Source organism: Tachypleus tridentatus, chromosome 9, assembly GCF_004210375.1.
Source record: "Tachypleus tridentatus isolate NWPU-2018 chromosome 9, ASM421037v1, whole genome shotgun sequence".
NCBI classification, from domain to species: domain Eukaryota; kingdom Metazoa; phylum Arthropoda; class Merostomata; order Xiphosura; family Limulidae; genus Tachypleus; species Tachypleus tridentatus.
Genome location: NC_134833.1, coordinates 131,972,554 through 131,991,485, shown reverse-complemented (window position 1 = coordinate 131,991,485; position 18,932 = coordinate 131,972,554). Strand labels below are relative to the sequence as shown.

Genomic DNA, 18,932 nt, shown 5'->3' with positions numbered 1-18,932 from the left:
AATGTCCACAACACCCGTTGAAAACTTCCAACACTAGTACTTGGTTGACTCTAGCCCAAGGGGAGCCACCCAAAGGCTGCCCGTCTACAGGAATTCAAGGCCAAAGTGGTGTGTTAGGGTTGGACCCCCCAACCACCAGGATCCTCTCCTCCCCTTCACGGGTCGCCACGCACGGCAAACACGTGGGTGGATGTTTAGATCCCAGAGGAGGTAAACTGAAAGAACAGAACCTTCCCTGGGAGGTCCCCTCACCACGAACAGGAATCCACACCGAGGGGCCAATTACAGTAACTCCAGTGAAACACTAGAAGTGGACTTACATGATCATTGCACATTTGTAATGTAACATTGAAACTTAATCTCAAATGACAATAGAAAATACCTTTTTGGCATTTTTACTTTAGAGAACTATTGCTGAGTGTACCACTAGGCTTAGCAAACTAAAATTTAAACTAACTTTTATTCAATACAAGAGACTTATCCAGTGACAAAAGTTAATGAAATGTGCCAAAAAATAATCATCATAAACTAAGAAGTGGGAAAGGTCTGGGAAATAACATGTGAAAGTTGAAACTGAATTCTCATCAAATGCAGTGCATTGATAACAAGGTTTATTTGTAATTAACTTGCAATTTATGAATACAATTGTTTTTTAAATTAAGATACTTTTGCAATTCTCTTGTAATTTATACAACTGGGTATTTTAAATAGTTTCCACTTGCAACTAAACAAAACCAAAAAACAAAAACACACCTACTGATATTCTACCTACCAGTAAGGAAAAATTTTGTTTATTTCAAAATAATATTAATATTCCCATACAAATCCTTTACTATAAAACCATACTTGAGTGACATGATTGGGTATATTCTACATTACTTTAATACATATAGCAGACTGCAGAGATGCTAAACTGTTAAATTGTAAAGTAGTATTCTACAAAATGTTCGATAGGGTTTGGGTACATTTCTACTTTTTACACTGTAATGAAGTATTCTACACAGTATCAATAAGCTTGGGCAGATCTCTGCTTTGTTACATTGTAAAGTAGTTTCTTCAGAAAATTAATAAACATGTGCTTATTATGCACTATTATAATGTAAATAAGTACAATACAGACAAACCCTCACAGATGGTACTTTTGTTACATCGTAAAGTATGTTACAGAATATTAATGTTCTTGGATAGATTTTCCATTGTTTTACTCATAGTTGTATGCTGTAGAATATGCTGTAACTTTAGGTTGAAAAAAGATTCTTCTATTTTAATGTCAGAACATAAAGATGATTACAAAAATGAGAAATTACACAATTTAAAACACTGTAATAATCTCTGAAAATATATAGCATTTCATAATTTTTACACAATTTGACAAAAGAAAATGAATTACTTGAGTTATAAAAAGTCAATAAAATAAATGAACCAAAAAACAAAAATAGCTTAAGAATTAGATAAGAAGAAATTGTTTAAAAGTTTGCCAGTACACCATATATTAATAATTAGATATGTTACGAACACAATTATGCTACATTAGTCTTTTTAAACACAAAACATCATACCTTTCATGTGCTCCACAGAAATAGAGAGCAACGTTAGGAACACGTACATCAGCAAGTACAAGTGTGTGTTTACTCCCAGTGGCTACATCCCATACTAGTTCATGATGAGGAAGCTACATGTATATTAAAAAAACAGGTTATCCTTATCTAATAATCAAGAAAAATGTAGGTTCCTAATATAATAATTACTACTATTTTCACAGTAAAACACCCATTTAAAAAAACAAACAGGTTAAAACACAGTATGAAAACTTGAAAATTCATCCATTTTCAGAAGAGATTTTCTATCTTCACCTCTTCTAAAAGTGATCCAGTTGTCTATCATCTGTAATTAAAATGCTCTTTTAAGCTTCAATGCCAGAATTTGTAGGTTTAAATGTTCTGCAGCACATGGAATATTTTCCCATGATATCTAATATGCTGTATCATGAGATTGTGTGGGTCTTTACTAAACATAGACTAAATGTACATCTCTACAAACAATTACACTGAAGTGAGTAAACTAAATTTATATTTTACACCCTTAATTTGTATAATTAACTTTGTGTTTGCACTTTGTTTTAAAAGACCTGCATATGTTGTTAACCTATTTTAAGTACCTATTTTCTGAAAAATCATTTAAGGAACTAGGACTAAACTTTAATCTGTACACAACAGTTCTGGCTTATTCTCTTCAGTTCAACTAGTAAGCAAAGCTAAATATTTAGATCTATATACTGGATTCACAGCAAACTCCAAAGTATTTGATAGTACAATGTTCCACAGTTAAACTCAGTTGGAGAGATAAAGAAAAGCAAAAAAGCATAAAATTAAGTACAATAACTGACTCAGATACAAAGGTTTAAAATCAAAGGCTCAGATAATAAAAGTTCACAAGCTTCTAGCCTCTCGTTTTCATGAAAAAGATAGTTGGAAAAAATAATGACAGCAACCCCATTTGATCATATACCTGTAAGGTTCTGTGCTGGAAATCCACTGGAATTTTATACCTTTGGTTTATTTAAGTGTAGACTTGGAAACAAATGTCTACATACAGGAGAGAGAACCTGAGTTTGAGCCATTGCTAGCCACTAACCCTACCACACATTGTAAATCACTCAGTGAATGTATATCTTGAGTTATATTACTGAATATGAAATGCGAGAGTTGTTCACAAGCATGATTTGAAAAGAATTTTTATTGTTTTAGTTTTAATCTAACCCAATTTATCCTCAAGTTTCTAATTAATACATTTTATTACTTTTTAGAATAGTAAATATATAACGTAGATGAAAAATAAGAAATTAATACATGTCTAGCTTTTCTTTTCTGTCAGCTCTCAATGAAACTTAAGCCTACTGATTTATATCAATGGTAGTACTACTATACAATAACTTTTAAATCAAATACTGTGCCTAAAAGCAAAGAATATCAACATGTAAAAACCAGGCAGCATTCTATAGCTACCATAATTTTTATGTCTTTCTAACAATGCAATAAAAGCCTTAAAAATTCAGCTAAGCTCCTTGATGTACAGGGTGGCCCATAAGCCTCTACCCATCCATATATCTTAAGCATCCAGTGTATCTGTGTGCTGTCCCTCATTCTTGCTGCACAATATTATGTCACAATATGCTCTTCAAGTGTAAATAGGCTTATATCAGCCATATGTCTCTGAAAAAATAGAAACAAATTTATAATACATGCATAATTGAATATAACATAATAGCATATGGATGGGTAGGGACTTATGGGCCACCCTGTATTTCCTATGGAACTATCCGAACTAGAAGTGAAATAAACAATGTAATATAATGCATCACTTGATTAAACACTTGGCTTTCCATTACAGAACTGGCAAGTTGTGAAAAACAAGATGCGACAGGTTGGCATAGCAAGAGAGGTCTGAATTTTTACCTCATCGCCATATAACCAGATAACATTGAAGGTTATAGAAATTTTGAGTAATAATTATATTATAATGAGCAACTGACATTAAATTCCATACTGCTTGAATGGGTGGTAAATAAATTAGAAGATAAAGTGAGCAAATGTCACAATTTTCATACTACAAGAGATGTTAGATTTTAAAATATTTTCTTTTCAAATTATGAACTAGAAATTTATATAATGTTAAAGTTTGCTTTATTAACTATGTTTTGATGCCAAATTTATTCTATACATGAACAATAAAATAGTTTAATTAAATGCTTGTAACATGCACTTTGACCTATCCAATGTAAACTGATTAATCAACACTCATATTCACATCATGCAACTCGAAACAAAAATTCTACATTTACAATAAACTGTTTCACAAAATATCTGTTTTTGGTCTGTTTTCCTACTTTTTTTTAAGCCTAGTAGCTTTTGTACCTGAAGTTGTTTGGGAGACAAAACTTTCTCATTGCTAAGGTTATGGCCTAACTGACAGACATCATTCAAGCCCCAGGTAAATATCCTGCAATCAGCTGTTAATGCTATGGAATGGAAATCTCCAGCCAATACTCGAACAACTCCTTGACCAGAAAGCTGTTTTACACAACAAGGTTGTGGTCTAGAAAAAATAAAAGATTTGTCAGTTTCCAAAGAAAAATATGTCATATGTGCACATACATGATATACATATCATCACTTGGTAATTGTAGATACACGGCTATCAAAAGACAATTGTTTTTTACTTGTTATTCTTGTACTTGCTCAAATTAGGTCTCCTCAACATAGGTTTAACACACATTTTATTTCAGTTATATTCAACTACGTGTTAATACTATGTATGATTAGAAGTATTAATTTCCATCAGTCTCTACATGAAAATAATACAATAAATACAAGCTTGATGTTAAAATACATTCATCCTACTCAAAAGCTTGCTGTGCTTATTTCATTGCTGATATTGTAAAAATTGTAAAACCCAGGCACAAATCAAAGTTCTATTTGGTTAACCATTAAATCTATGAAAATTATATGCTTAATCAATTACCTAAGGAACAAATACATCAATTAGTTTTACAAAACTGATTAATTATAATTATGATTAAATAAATTAATGTCATGAAAATAAACTAAGTTAGTGTTTCTACTATTACTGCTTCAATTATCATCATTTCTAATTTTCAGAAAGCCAGTTCTGAGGCAATAAAAACAAGATCTATCATTTGTAGGTGATTGATTAGATTGATTAATCAAAAGTTAAACCAATTCAAATATAACCATCCATATTAACTACAAGTGTCAAAAAGACCACAGTTTTCCCTGTACAAAAATCACTAATTAGGCTTCATTTAGAATATTAAGCAAGGAAAGTTACTAAGGTGAGAAATAGATTGGATGTAATCTAATCATTTGATCCTTCTTGAAAGTGGAAAGTTCAAGGTTTATTTATTTGAAATATTAAAAATTATTAAAGAAACAGATAATTATGCCAGAATACTATGCAAGGAGGGTTACTAAGATGAGAAATGGATTGGATGTCATTTGAAAATAGGGTGAGATCTAATAATTTGATTCATCTTGAAAGTGAAAAGTTTAAGGATGATTTATTTGAAATATTCAAAATTATTAAAGAAACATACAAGACTGAACCATCAAACCTTTTGGGTGTTTATATATGGTTAAATATTCAGAATTTAGTTGACCCCAACCAAGGTGATATCAATTTATTTTTAAATGCAAGAGAATGACTGTTTTATAATGGTTAAATAAAAACATTAATTAAATTAAGAATCTTCAGATCAAGGAAGCTTGAATAATCAGTGGAACATTGGTGTTAAATTGGATGTAGATGTCAGTATAAACATTACTACTACTAATACTAGAAATGAATGTGGTAGTTGGAACACAGAAAAGCATGACTAACAATAGGCTTAACAAATAAGACAAAATACTGTATAGCATCTTAATTACAACTGAAAACTAAATTCAACTGGTGGGAAGTTTCTTGTCACTGACATGTGCTTTTAGAAATATATTAATTTTGGCTTAAGGTTGCAGAAAATCCATCCATAATGTATCTAAATCTGGTAAAAATGTTAGCTCTTAACAAATGTGGTAAAAACAAATGTCAAGCACCTGCCCTATGAATACTGTTCAAATTAGTTCCACAATGAGTGTGGTGTGTCAATACCTCAGTATGCTTCTTTCAATAACCCTGATGATGAGCAATACCACTAGTTCTGTACTGGATGTAATGGTAAAGCCATGGAGGTCTCTTAGCTAATGCAGAAAGTGAAGAATCAGTTTAACCAAATAACTAGTAAAATGATTTGTTCAATAAAGTAGAAGAAATTTATAAAGATTCATTTGACAAGAAAGTTAAACCTCTTATCAAAGAAAAATTATTTTAGAGAAAATGACATGAAAAAAACTGACATTATTATAACAAATGTTTGTACTTGATTCTTTTGTGACTGATGCATCAGGTCAAAATGCTAACATTTCTACTAGTGCAATAAATAATGTAATTATTTCTCAAAGCCCCTAGGCTGATGCAGTGGATGTAGATAGTCAAGGAATTACTGGTTGTTCAATGGAAATCAAAGTTAGTAAACACATGCAGCATAACAGTTTAATTTAAAGGAAGGAATAGCCCAGATGGACCAATAGGTTCATTGTTGTTCTGAAATGTTACGTTAATGTGCTATACATGTGTGATGCAAAAAACAACTATGGTGAACACATCAGTGATTCTAAATTTGAAAACACCCATTGAGAGTCAAGCTAGCCACTAAGTCCCAAAGTATACTCTTCAAAAAAAGAAACGCAAAAGGCAAAATATGAGACTAATTGTTAACAAGTTTATTCCGGGTAGTTGTGTATGACATGTGTGAAACTTTGCACATTCACTGCTGAACATCCAAAGTCTGCAAAGGTGAAGTCTACGCTCACTAGGTGAAGTTTAATGTCACTCAACGTCAATAACAAGTATGCCCCCTGTGAGCATCAATAACTGCTTGGCATCTCCTGCCCACGGAAGCGATGAGATGAAGAATCACATCCTGTGGAATGGCGGTCCACACAGCCTGCAAAGCTGCTGCAAGCTGAGGTAGAGTCTGCAGTTGAGGTTGTCGCAGTCGCAGACGTCGGTCCAACTCGTCCCAAAGATATTCGATGGGGTTTAAATCTGGTGATCTGGAGGGCGAGGGAAGAACGTTGATGTTGTGGTGTCTCAAGAAGACAGTGGTGAGTCGGGCTGTGTGAGGATGGGTGTTGTCATGTTGAAAAACGTCGTTGACGTTCACCATGATGGGTTGCACATGGGGCCTAAGAATCTCGTCGACGTATCGTTGAGCCGTAAGATTCCCTCGAATGTGCAAAAGGTCTGTTCTGGCATTGTAGGCAATGGCAGGCCACATCATGATGCTGCCACCACCAAATCTGTCAACATCCTGCACACAGTTTGCTGCAAAACGTTCACCTCTGCAATAGTAAACACGGGTCCTTCCATCCTGCCTACGAAGCATAAAACGTGATTCATCGCTGAACCAAACATGCCTCCATCGTCGATGAGGCCATACCCGATGTGCCCGAGTCCACTGCAGCCGTGCTTGACAATGTTGCTGGGTAAGGATGACGCCTCTGACTGGATGTCGAGGTCGGATTCCTGCATCTCGTAGACGGTTGCGTACGGTCTGATCAGAAATCCTATGCAGCCCTGGTATGGTTTAGGCAGTAGACATCGCAGTAGTGGTCCTATCTCGAAGGTAATGTAACCGGATGTTGCGATCTTGTCTTGTGCAGGCGTGGTCACGAGTTGATCCATGTTGTTGGTGCGATTCCATAGCCTTGTGATGGTGTTTGGGTGGACATTCACAGCTCTGGCAACATCTGATCGAGATTCGCCTGCTTCCAAGCGACCAATGGCGTTGTTGCGTTGTGCTTCAGTCAGTCTTGGCATAACTGTATTGCGTGTCGGTGGCTTAACACTGAGCTATGGAAACCGAGAACCCGTCACTTTTATAGGGATTTTGCACATGTTGCACTTGCAGAACATGCAGATCTCTCAAACAAATTTATTGGACACGCATGCGTTTTGGCAAAAAATCCGATGTTTTCCTCCGTTTTTGAAGTGCACAACTTTTATTGTCATTTTGGTCTGACAATCAGTGCCTTAACACGTAACATCACATACTCTGAGCTTGTAACGTTATTACATATATTTCTCTTTAATATAACCAAAATATCCCTTTTGCATTTCTTGTTTTGAAGAGTATATAAAGTGGTGAATATAGCCAAATCTCTGAAGGATATAGCAGCTTATAAAAAATGTGTTTATTTCACCAGATCTTACCAAACAAAAGTCTTATGCTAAATTAAAAAGACAGAAGAAATGGTGAAAAAAAACAACTTAGTACTGAAGTATGGGGAGATTGTCATAAGAGGTCCTTTGAACCACCACCCCTCTAATTGGGAGCATTCAGAGGATATGTGGAAAAAAAGAAATTAATTCTTGCACAAGTTTATTTACAAATTCTGATACTACTACTAAAACAGTATTTAAGTAACTGATTTGTTTTTGTATCAATAAGTAAATAAAAAGGACAAGATGCAATTTGATGCTTATCAGCTGGTTCCTGACATTTGCATCAAAGTCAAGAGCTCAGTTGAATGTTATTAAACTAATGCTGAATTAGTATTAAATGGGTATTAAGTTTTGAGGAATAATCATACCAAATCCAAAGGTGGTGACTGTTTTAAGTTATATAAAAACCTAATTCAAATACAGTTATTTGGACAGTTAAATTTGTAGAAGGCACTAAAACTATACATGGAAACATTATTACTACCAAAAGATTGTTGTTATTAGGTGTCTTCTACCATAGTACTTTAACATTAATTGAAAATGAACAAATCCTCCATGTTGTAACATCTAAAGCACGTAAAGATTGTGGACCAGCAGTTACTGACAGTGATTTCAACCACAAATTATTAACTGAGACCTCCTTTGATCTGAATCTAACTCAGGATATTTTTCTCAAATACTAATGAATCCTCTAGAGAAATTATTATGGAACTTATTTTAACTAGTAGTCCCAATTTCATTGATAATTGCTGTTAGTAAGCCTTTCAGCAATCACAATATTATATTATTTGACATTGCTTGTATGGTGGAAATTAGAGTAGAAAACTACATTCTATGACCACAATAATGGTGAATATGCAAGAATGAGTATATTTTTGAGTGAGATATTGGATGGAATGCCTTATGGAACCTTTCTCTTGAGTTAAGACATTATGGATGAAACTGTTTTTAACACGTTGGCTACCACAACGTTATAATTTGTTATTACAGCTGTGCCGTAGCATTATAAAGCAATTAGCCTTACGTAATTTTATTTTGTGGTCTTATTTGATAATACTTGACTACCTTAGACTGTTAATATATATATTTATACCATGACCTGCCAGTATTTTACATTGACATTCATCATATACTTTCTACAGCAGTTTCACTAACTAGCTCTTTTCTTTTAGATTCCACTGTCTAACTGAATACACAAAAACTGAATTCTAAATGAATACGTGAAAAACCTAATTTACATCTAATTTATTTTATGAGTTATCATCTCAACAAGATTCAGATAATGATGAACCATTTAGTTCTTTTTCTGATACAGAGTTATGTGTCATCTAACCTTGACTCTAATAAATCTGCTGTCAGATGCCTATAGCCAACTGAAATCTCCTAGTCAAAGCAACAATACTGACAACAAAAGAGATAATGCTTGGCACAAAGTAAATGGAACACATCGCAAAAGCTTTCCTTTCACTGGCAGCCCAAGCATACCAGAAATAAATGCCTTTTGACAACAATTCCTCAGGCCAACAGATGCATTCAATCTGATGGTTACAGAAGACATACATGATTTACTTGTTTATCAGACAAATGCCAATGCTGAAAAATGGCTTTTGAATAACCAAGCACAAAGATCTCATGTGCAAGAGTGGAAAAAGACTGGTGTTGCAGAAATCACGAAATTTCTGGGGATAGTGATGTTTATGGGACTTGTACAATATCCAAAAATTTCACTTTATTGAAGTAATAACAAATTTACAGAAACAGTTTTGTTCTCAAGATTATGGGACAAAATTGATTTCAGCTATTACTGAGATTCATACACTTCAGTACTGAATTGGCTGCTAGAAGTGATCAACTGGTCAAAGTCAGAGATTTGGTTGCATTGCTTGAAACAAATTTCACCAAAGTTTAGATTCCAGGTGAAATATTGTCAGCTGATTAATCTAGTGTTACCTGGCATGATTACCTTATATTCAATCAGTATAATCCAGGTAAAGTAAATAAGTATGGTGTGAAGATATAAAAGTTACATGAGTCAAGTGGCTACATGTATACCAGTTATGTGTACACTGAGAAAGGAGATTCTGGATGAGGTATACCAAATGGGGAACTAGTACATACTGTTCTAGTAGTATTAGATCTTGCAGAACAGTACTTGAAGAAAGGAAGAACTATCACTACAGATAATTATTACACTTCTGTCTCTCTGACAAAGGTGTTACTTGAACAGCAAACACATCTTCTTGGAATGCTTTGCAAAAAATCAAAAGGGTAATCCAAAAGTTATAACAACAAAGTTAACAAAAAGGTGATATCATAGACTGTGAAGACAAAGATGGAACAGTTGTAGCAAAAGGGAAAGACAAACGGGAAATCCTTATGCTTTCAATGAAACGAGTTGAAAATAACAGGTACTGGAAAGAAAAATCACATCAAAACAAAAAGAAATAGTGAAGCCACAAATGATTATCGCTTATAATTCTGCAAAGCAGGCTATATATATATTTATTTCAGATTAAATAGCAAGTTACTTCTCACCTCTGAGAAAAACCATTCAATGGTTCCATAAAGTTGCATTTGGGTTTCTCCTAAACACTTCTGTTATAAATGCACTTATAATCTACAAAGATATTCAAAAAAAGATTGAGCAAATTGCTAAATTCAGACAATGTATCATGTCAAGAACAAATTCCTCAACACAAGGATTCTTCCACAGAACACACACTAAAAAAATATGAAAGTAAGAACAACAGAAATATAAGAATACACAAATGTGGGGAATGCTATGCAGAATTGAAGAGCATTGGTAAGATCAAGCAATAAAAAAACTTTAAGAACGTGAATATTTATTGTGATGTGCAAAGAGAATCCTGCTTTTTGCTTAAAATGCTTTGTAAAAAAAGATTAGAAATATTTTCTGATTGAAATTTGCATTTTTTTGGTTTGCATAAAAGATATCTTTCACATAAAATTTAACTTTTTCACATTTTTCATATAGAAATCCTCATTTTTTCTCTAATTTTTGCCTTTTTCATGGAAAAATTCATTTTTCTTTATCATACCATATACTTTTTATTTTAGTGCATTTCTGTCTTTTTTTCACAGGAAAAATACACTGACATTAATCATTCTTTAGTTTCCTTCATTCAAAAGATATGATGGAAAAGTTACATGTGGTAAAAGATGAGACATTCCTGATGTGCTTACATGGTATTGGAAATGACTTTACACTACATGCCAAGAAGAAATTTACAACTGAAATTAACAGGTCATGTGGTCTGTGAGCAGGTCACACAGCACATCAATACAAATTAGGTGTGACCTGCCAGCGGACCACACAGCAGCCAATGTGTTAAGTTACGCACTCCTCTAAACTTCTGAGTCTGTCAAAAGGAAGAGGTATGATAAATGCAAGGGGTACATGGATCATGTTCATTTCAAAAGCTAACTTAATCATGCCACAAAATAGTTACAATGAACCAAGAAATAAGTTAAACACATGCAAGAAAGAACCCAAGTCCTTTTACAGATATGTTAACTAAGCTTAAACCCAAAAAACAGGTAGGCCTAATCGTTGATGATGATGGTAATGTGACAGATGACACTAAAACAGCTAATATTTTAAATGAATACTTTAACACTGTCTTAACTGAATAAATTATTGATAATATACCACATCCTCTACATACTTTTATTGGTTCTCTGGACCAAGAGTTGAAATATGTTGATTTATCAGCTGAAACTGATAACAAAAAATCATGCAATTTGAAACCTGGTGTTAATGAATTATGCTCTCTTCAGTTTTTAAAGTGGCACATGAAATCTTTTATCCTCTTAGTGAAATTTTTAGAGCAAGTATAGACTCATCAAGTCCTGCCAGATTGAAAAATGCTAATATTTTATCTTTGTTCAAGAAGGGCTCAAGAAAATTACATTCAAATTTTGGACCTGTTTGCCTGACAAGTCAAATAAAGACAATTTTTGATATGCAAGAGGAGTAGAAAACACAAAGTAAGGTAAACAAATTATATCAAATTCTGAAAGGTCATAGTTTTTTGACTTAGGAAAACAGAAAACATCTCTAGCTAAAATGGTTTTATTTTTTCAAACTCTGATAAATCTGTGAAACAAACTGCCATCTAGAGTGGAAGAAGTTAAAACTTTATAGGTGGTTAAAGAAAGGGGTAAACAGATACTTAGAATATCAGGAATGGATTTACTGATTAGTTTTGTTGATTGAGGAAGACTAAGAATCAGGGTATCCTTGAAGGCCAAATGATCCCCCAATATCCTATAAAATATAAAACAAATTTGGTATTCCAATTACTCTCTTGACATCACAAACTTTTATACGAGACTGGATGAACCAATTTTGACAACTGGGCAAACTTCAAATTTTGCCACCATTTCACTTTTTACTGAGTGAATCCAATGACAAAAGAAAGTAACGTTTAATGTTGTGCATGGCATGAGAACCTTTGCTGTTCAGCCATATTCACTAGACCTGCACAATAAATGACAGATACAAACATTGTCCCACCTATGTTTACTCTAAAGAAACATACTAACTGCTATATTCCATTAAGAATAATGCTAAAAAATCTCTCTTGAGGCTAAATATTGAGCCCACATATATCATTATATGCATTATTCATACAAAATTCATGGTTATTTCAGTATAGCAAAATGCACATACAGTGATACAATGTTCTCATCTCAGCTTTGTATTAATCAGTGCTCATTGTAAAAGGTGGCACAGAACTTAAGGGCATCTGTTCAAACATACGTTTAAAGTTTAAAAGTTTAATTTGTATATTTTTTACTTTTACTACAGAAAATGAAAAAAACACTCAAACCTTTAAAAATTATGACATGAGTGCAAAGCAGAAATTCAATATTCTATGTCACTCTTATTAAATCAAAGAATAACAAATGTCTATAATCATGCAACCCTGGTATCAATGCAACCAATGAAGCATGTTTTTCAATTTAGGTGTACAAGCAGTTTAATATAAAGAAAACAATTGTTATTAACACCTATAAATTTTGAAATGCTAACCATCTTTATAAATTCATCTGATGTCTCATTTCTCACTAGTTGATTTCTATATTTTGAGATGCAACCTTTCTAACAAACCTCTATCTTAGAAGATTTATTGTTTTCTAGTTTGTATATCTTGTATCTAATGATATTGACAGTTTTTAATATTAACCAATACTAATAAAATAAAACCTGGTGATTTGTAGATTATATACTTTATTAAACATTACCTCACCAATTCGTCTCCATGCCCCAGCTGCCCAAATTCTCCAACTCCCCAGGACCACACTTCTGTCTGAACAGCTGCTCGACCAAGTTCCTTTTTACGAATGCTGTGTTGTGATCTTTCTTGGACAGAGCCTTTTATTCTTGACTTATTTACTAAAACTTCTATACTTCCTTTTCTGTTAATTGATTTGAGTTTGTAAGCCTGCTTGATTTCCAAAAGAGACTTCAAGGATCCAGTTCGTTTGATGTGTTGAATCTCATCTGGGCCTGGATGCTCTACCTCAATCACTTCAAATGATTCTTGGCTACTTACTGAATCAGAATGTGATGATTGACTATTTCTACTTCCAAATGCCACATAATGAAATTTGTCTACAGTGGTCTTGACTTTAGTCATGAGGCCCTTCATTAATGGATATTTATCAGAACCTATACTGTCATCTGGTGGGATAGACATAGAATCTTCACTTTTCACAGAAACACTTCTTGCTTTACTTCTTGTAGATACATTAGAAATTTGCTTTTCTAAAAACTGTCTTGCCTGAACATGATCTATAAGAGATGAATGCCTTTTACTTTGATGACATGCCTGTAAACATTTTTCCTCTGAAGTTGATGTTTCAGTTGACGCATCTGTAAACTTTTGAAACTGTACAGTCTTGTTTCTTAATTCCACCTGTTCTCCATTTTCTAAGGTTAAAATGTTTGCTTTCACTTCAGTACCCTTTACTTCCACAGCATCTGGATGATATTCACTCATAATTTCCTCTTCATTAACAGCTGTATTGAATTCTCGAGATGACTGGTCCAGTGTATCATGATTATGAAGTATAACTTTCTTATCATCATCAGTTGATGTTACCTGTTGATAGTTGTCATTTGTCTGGTCATTTACAGATTCTTCAGCTAAATCTCCAGCAGATTCTGCTGAATCAAGTATCTGTTCAGTTATTTTCTCTGGTTTGTCATAATTCTCTCTCACATTATCAGGAAAATAAAATTCCCCCTTATTTTTGTTTGAATTGCATGGAGACAATGGTGACATTTCTTTAACAAGTTCATTAGGCCTTTCTTTATTATCTTCCTCACTTTTTTGATCTGCTGCATCACCAATTTTCAATTCTAATTTATCTTCTTGCAAAGCACTAGTTATTGCTACATCTTCATCTGCTACAAGAAGGCCAAGTGGACAGACATGATCACGAGTCACTATGACAGCATCACTACTATCCGTTATAGTAAACTGGTCACATTTACATTTGGAACAAAGAGAAATGGGAGTGTGTTGTTTTTCTGGAATGTCAGAAGAGTCACCAACTTTTGGAACCTCCAATACAGCAATGCTGTGAAAGGCTCCAGAAGCAACTGACAAAACATGTTTTCCTTTTAGAAACTCTAACTTAGCAGGACCAGTTCTATTTACATTAGTTAAGCCTAATTGAGGGCCTTCACCCCACGTCCATATCTCATAGTCTTTAGACCGAGCAATTGTATGGTGCAATCCACATGAAACTTCTACAATTAGAGTTTTTTTACAAAGTACAATATCACATTTATTACAGTTGGCTGGAGATTCTAATATTTGAACAAGTGTTGGAACAAGTACTACACTTTCATTGCTATCAACCCCACACTGACCATAACTGTTATCACCCCACATATACAATTCTCCATTTTCACAAACAGCAGCACTTGTTTCCGGTCCACAGGCTATACTAATAACCTTTTCAGGAATTCCCTGTACAATCTGAGGTTCTTTCAGTTGATCTTTCAGTGATCCCACACCTAACTGTCCCTTCCTTCCTTTACCAAAGCTGCACACATTACCATTTGTTGTTAAGAATAAACAGTGGTCCGTGCCAAAAGCCAGGTGGGAAACATTGTGATTACTAATGGTAACCAAAAAATCAGGAAGACAGCATGTCCAAAGATGTGCCTGTGACATTGATCTAATTCAACTTACATCCTCCAAAGAAAAACTGTTTAAAAAAACCAAAATCAAATCAGGTATTCTGACACTGATGTGTGTGATATATATGTATGTATAAAACACTCATTTCCAATAAGGAACACAAACATAAAATATTACAAATTTCCAAAAGTTTGGTATAAATCTCTATTAATTCACAAAAGAAAAAACACAAAAGTTACATATGTTCTCCAATTAATGTCCTTCTTAGTCCATACTAAAAATGAGAATTCTCTACAACTGTTCAAAGTTAACTTTTCTCTTCTAATGCTCATTTATTCTGAATATTTCAGGGCACCTTGTTTGCAACAGAAATGTCATGCCTTAAAATTAAACACCTCTTAAAAAAAGTTTGATTTTACACTTATAGCTACATTCACGGTCCAATTTGTAAAACAAAAAAAAATGGTAACATACACATTATCTATTTAAGGGTGTAATACATACTGAAATATTATAACAATTATTATTTTGCTAAAAATACGAGAGTATAATTAATTCTCAAGAGCCAGAAAAATTATGAAACCATAAGTTTTAAACCTATCATTAATTATGAAATAGATACATATGGTTTTATTATGCAATTAAATCTTAATAAAAAAGTTACCAAATTATTTAAATAAACGGCACTGACCAAAAATATATTATACAACTTAAGTAACCTTATTGTTGTGCTTATTACAAATGTCTTAAAAACAACATAACCAAAAGAAGCAAAGTGTTGTTTCTCTCTAGTTGAAATTTGTCTTTACTATAATCATACATGTATGCATGTTTTGTCTGAAGTGTACTCTTGTTCTTTTAACTAAAGTTGCCTTTGACTAAGGTTACTGTTGAATTCCATAAAATAAGTACAATTTATTGACAAGTGAATAACAAAATGAAATATTTAGCCTCCTAACCATATTTATTTTTGATAACCTTTATTATTCAGAAAAATAATATACTTTTAACTCCTTTAATTTCTCTTTCATAATTTCATTTTCAAAAAAGCAGATCCTAATTTACATAGATTACAGTTCAATGTCTGTAGGCTGTGTATCATACGACATAGTATAGTACTTTTAAATTCAAAATCTATAGAGGCCTTAATATATTAACTAATAATTTCATAGTTGATATTTAGGGTTAAAAGTATAAGTATTAATTTATTGATATTAATTATTAAAGACTTGGGGAAGAGATGTAATTTGTAAATAGCACCTAATGAACTATATTTTCTTCTGCAGAAAGTTATGAAAACAATGATATTGAACTTACAAACGCATGGTAATAAATTATTAGTTATTATAACTTTACGGATAATAATACATAATATTAATAGACAAGACTTATTAATATTAACAATAACAATCATATTGTGATATTTATCATGCGACTACAACACTGTCAATAACTCATTTAACAGAATACAAGTTTACACAATTTCAAAATTAATATAAACATACCAATGAAATTAAACCACTAAAGACCAAGTATTTATTTATCAAACATAAGTCTTAGAAACTGTTATGAATTGTAAGAAATACGACGACCTTGTATCACTATTAAATAAAAATAAAAATTATAACTCACAAGCAAAACTCCCACTAATGGCAAGAAGTAACCTACTTAGCATAGATTACAACACTTCGACAGAGCATCTATAGCCCTCTAGCAGTAACAGTGATAATTATCAACGTAAGAAAATAAATAATTTAAATTTCAAAATAACACTGCCCCGTTCCTGAATAATGAAGTCTCTTAAACAATCCCAATACAAAAATAAAATTAAATGGATATCCGAAAAAATATAGAAACAATACTTAGTTAAAATTGACATCGACAACCAAATATATATATTGATTTTCATAATGATCTTGGCTGATGTTATATATATACATAGTAAACTCATTACTGCGACTTTTTGCTCTGTGTATATCAACCTTATGAGCTCATCTTCTGCATTACACTTTAACATTAGTTCCTTGATCTTGAATTACATTGTGACTTATTCTTGAGGTGGATGTTCCGATGTTATGAGGATTGAAATGCCTTATTTGATTATTTAAAATATAACCATACTCTCATTTTTTATTAATAAAATGATATTTTTAACCTTAAGTAATCTTTAAATTCCGAACTTTTCAAAATGTAGTGTGTAACACATATATAATAACATTTAAAAAATATCTAAACTCTAAAATGAGAGAGAATTTTCAATTTTTTTGTGATATATTAATATTAGCATTAAATGTAAATATATTTTAAGCTAACTGTAAAATCAACTTAAACCACTAGATGACAGTATGTAGATAATGTGTGTCTTGTTAATAAATAGCATTTTTTTACGTTTTTCTGAAGTCTTCATAAATATAGAATAAGTTTTTGTGTGTTATTACAGGTTATGACGTGGCATTATGACGTAAGTTTGGATGGAATAATAAAATTAAACTTTACTGAAGAGCCTTTCTCTTATTTTTTCTTTTCCATTAATTAAACTTTCTTCTGTTGTCTTCATACCCCTCATCTTCAAAACAGGAGGTATTCAAGTGGACCTCAGTGCTATTAAATTTTGAATTTGTTAAGTGGTATGAAATTATTACTATAGCAACATTCTCACAAGTTTGAAATTAATCCATCTTGATTCGAGTATAGTCATGTAAATTTTAAAAAATATGTTCTTATATAGACGTTTTGTGTAAATAGGATGTAACTGCCCCTTACTCATCTTAGCAGTAACGTTATTGCTTAATACAATCTCACAAAACACTATAGCAGTTCACAGACAAGCGTATCTTCTGTCACAACAAGTATACTAACCGAATTATCGAGATGGCCTTGAATATCTCGGCTATACCTTTGATCTTGTGAGACTATAATCATGTCAGATAATTCTTGCTTCCTTTGATTTCCCAAACGCAATGATTTACTTTACCTGGCATTCTGAAAAGTTCTGTTGTTGTTTTTGCTATGCAAAAAGCTACACAAAGGGATATGTGTGTTTCGCCCATCACGGGTATCGAAATCTGATTTTTAAGCTGTATAAGTCTGCAGATATACCCCTGAGCCACTGGGAGTTGAGAAGGTCTGATGGTTCCTAGTTCTAAATACAATTCTAAATCTAGGATTCATTTGTTTTGTCACCTATATGCAGGAAAGCCAATGATTTTTAAATAAACGTTAGTCATTTAGAACAGTTGTCTTTATATATAAATAATTTTATTTGTTTAATGCAAAGCAATTGCATCAGTTTCTTTGCGATTGAATTTTTATTCATACTTTCTCTGCACTCAAATTATAATTCTTTATATTTTTATATTTATCTTTTGTTTTTAGCTTTAAGCGAATAAGTTTCAATGCTGGTATTCTGACAGAAGATTTGTTTCCATGAAGTTTCTGTGAAACATGTTTCTTCATATTTTCTTGTACTTTTTAGAACTACTTACATTTGACTTTTATTGAAAGAGAAGAAGTGGTGAATTTAAGGTTGTGTGGGTTCATGGGCTAATAATTTTTATCGGCCCTAAATCCCATGTAATTTTACACAGAACTAAAATTATTAAAGGGCCCTGGGGCTAAGCTCCCTCTAGCCCCTGCCTAGATATGCCACTAAACAGAAGAGCCTTTCTAGGATTATAAATGATTAAGACTGGAAAAAAGGGAAGAGCAACTGACGTGAGACTGAGGTCTCAGATTATGGCATGGACTAGCAGAAGTGCATTCATAGATTAAAGTTTTTGCCGTCGAAGGGAATATGTACTTCTCTATTATTAATATGTCGTAGAATTGGAAGGGTCTATGTAAGACACTGAAGTGGTCATCAACCAGTACAGTCAAGTTCTATCATTGGAGTCACGAATTGCTTGAAATGCCTCT

The 18,932-nt window shown here is 32.8% G+C and overlaps 1 protein-coding gene across 2 annotated transcripts in view; it reads right to left on the bottom strand.

The window, feature by feature from the left end:
- The window catches only part of Als2 (Amyotrophic lateral sclerosis 2), an 86,274-nt gene extending 69,548 nt beyond the window's left edge, over positions 1 to 16,726 (bottom strand). Inside the window, exons 1-4 of one of the 2 annotated variants that reach the window (XM_076457327.1) lie at positions 16,650 to 16,726; positions 13,108 to 15,084; positions 3,915 to 4,095; positions 1,560 to 1,672 (exon numbers count right to left, since the gene is read on the bottom strand). In XM_076457327.1, coding sequence (XP_076313442.1) covers positions 1,560 to 1,672; positions 3,915 to 4,095; positions 13,108 to 15,050 — 2,237 coding nt within the window. In that variant the 5' untranslated portion in view covers positions 15,051 to 15,084; positions 16,650 to 16,726. Of the gene's footprint in view, positions 1 to 1,559; positions 1,673 to 3,914; positions 4,096 to 13,107; positions 15,085 to 16,522; positions 16,542 to 16,649 lie in introns of those variants that run through there. The other variant, XM_076457328.1, reaches the window with a different exon arrangement.
- Between the last annotated feature and the right edge of the window lie 2,206 nt (positions 16,727 to 18,932).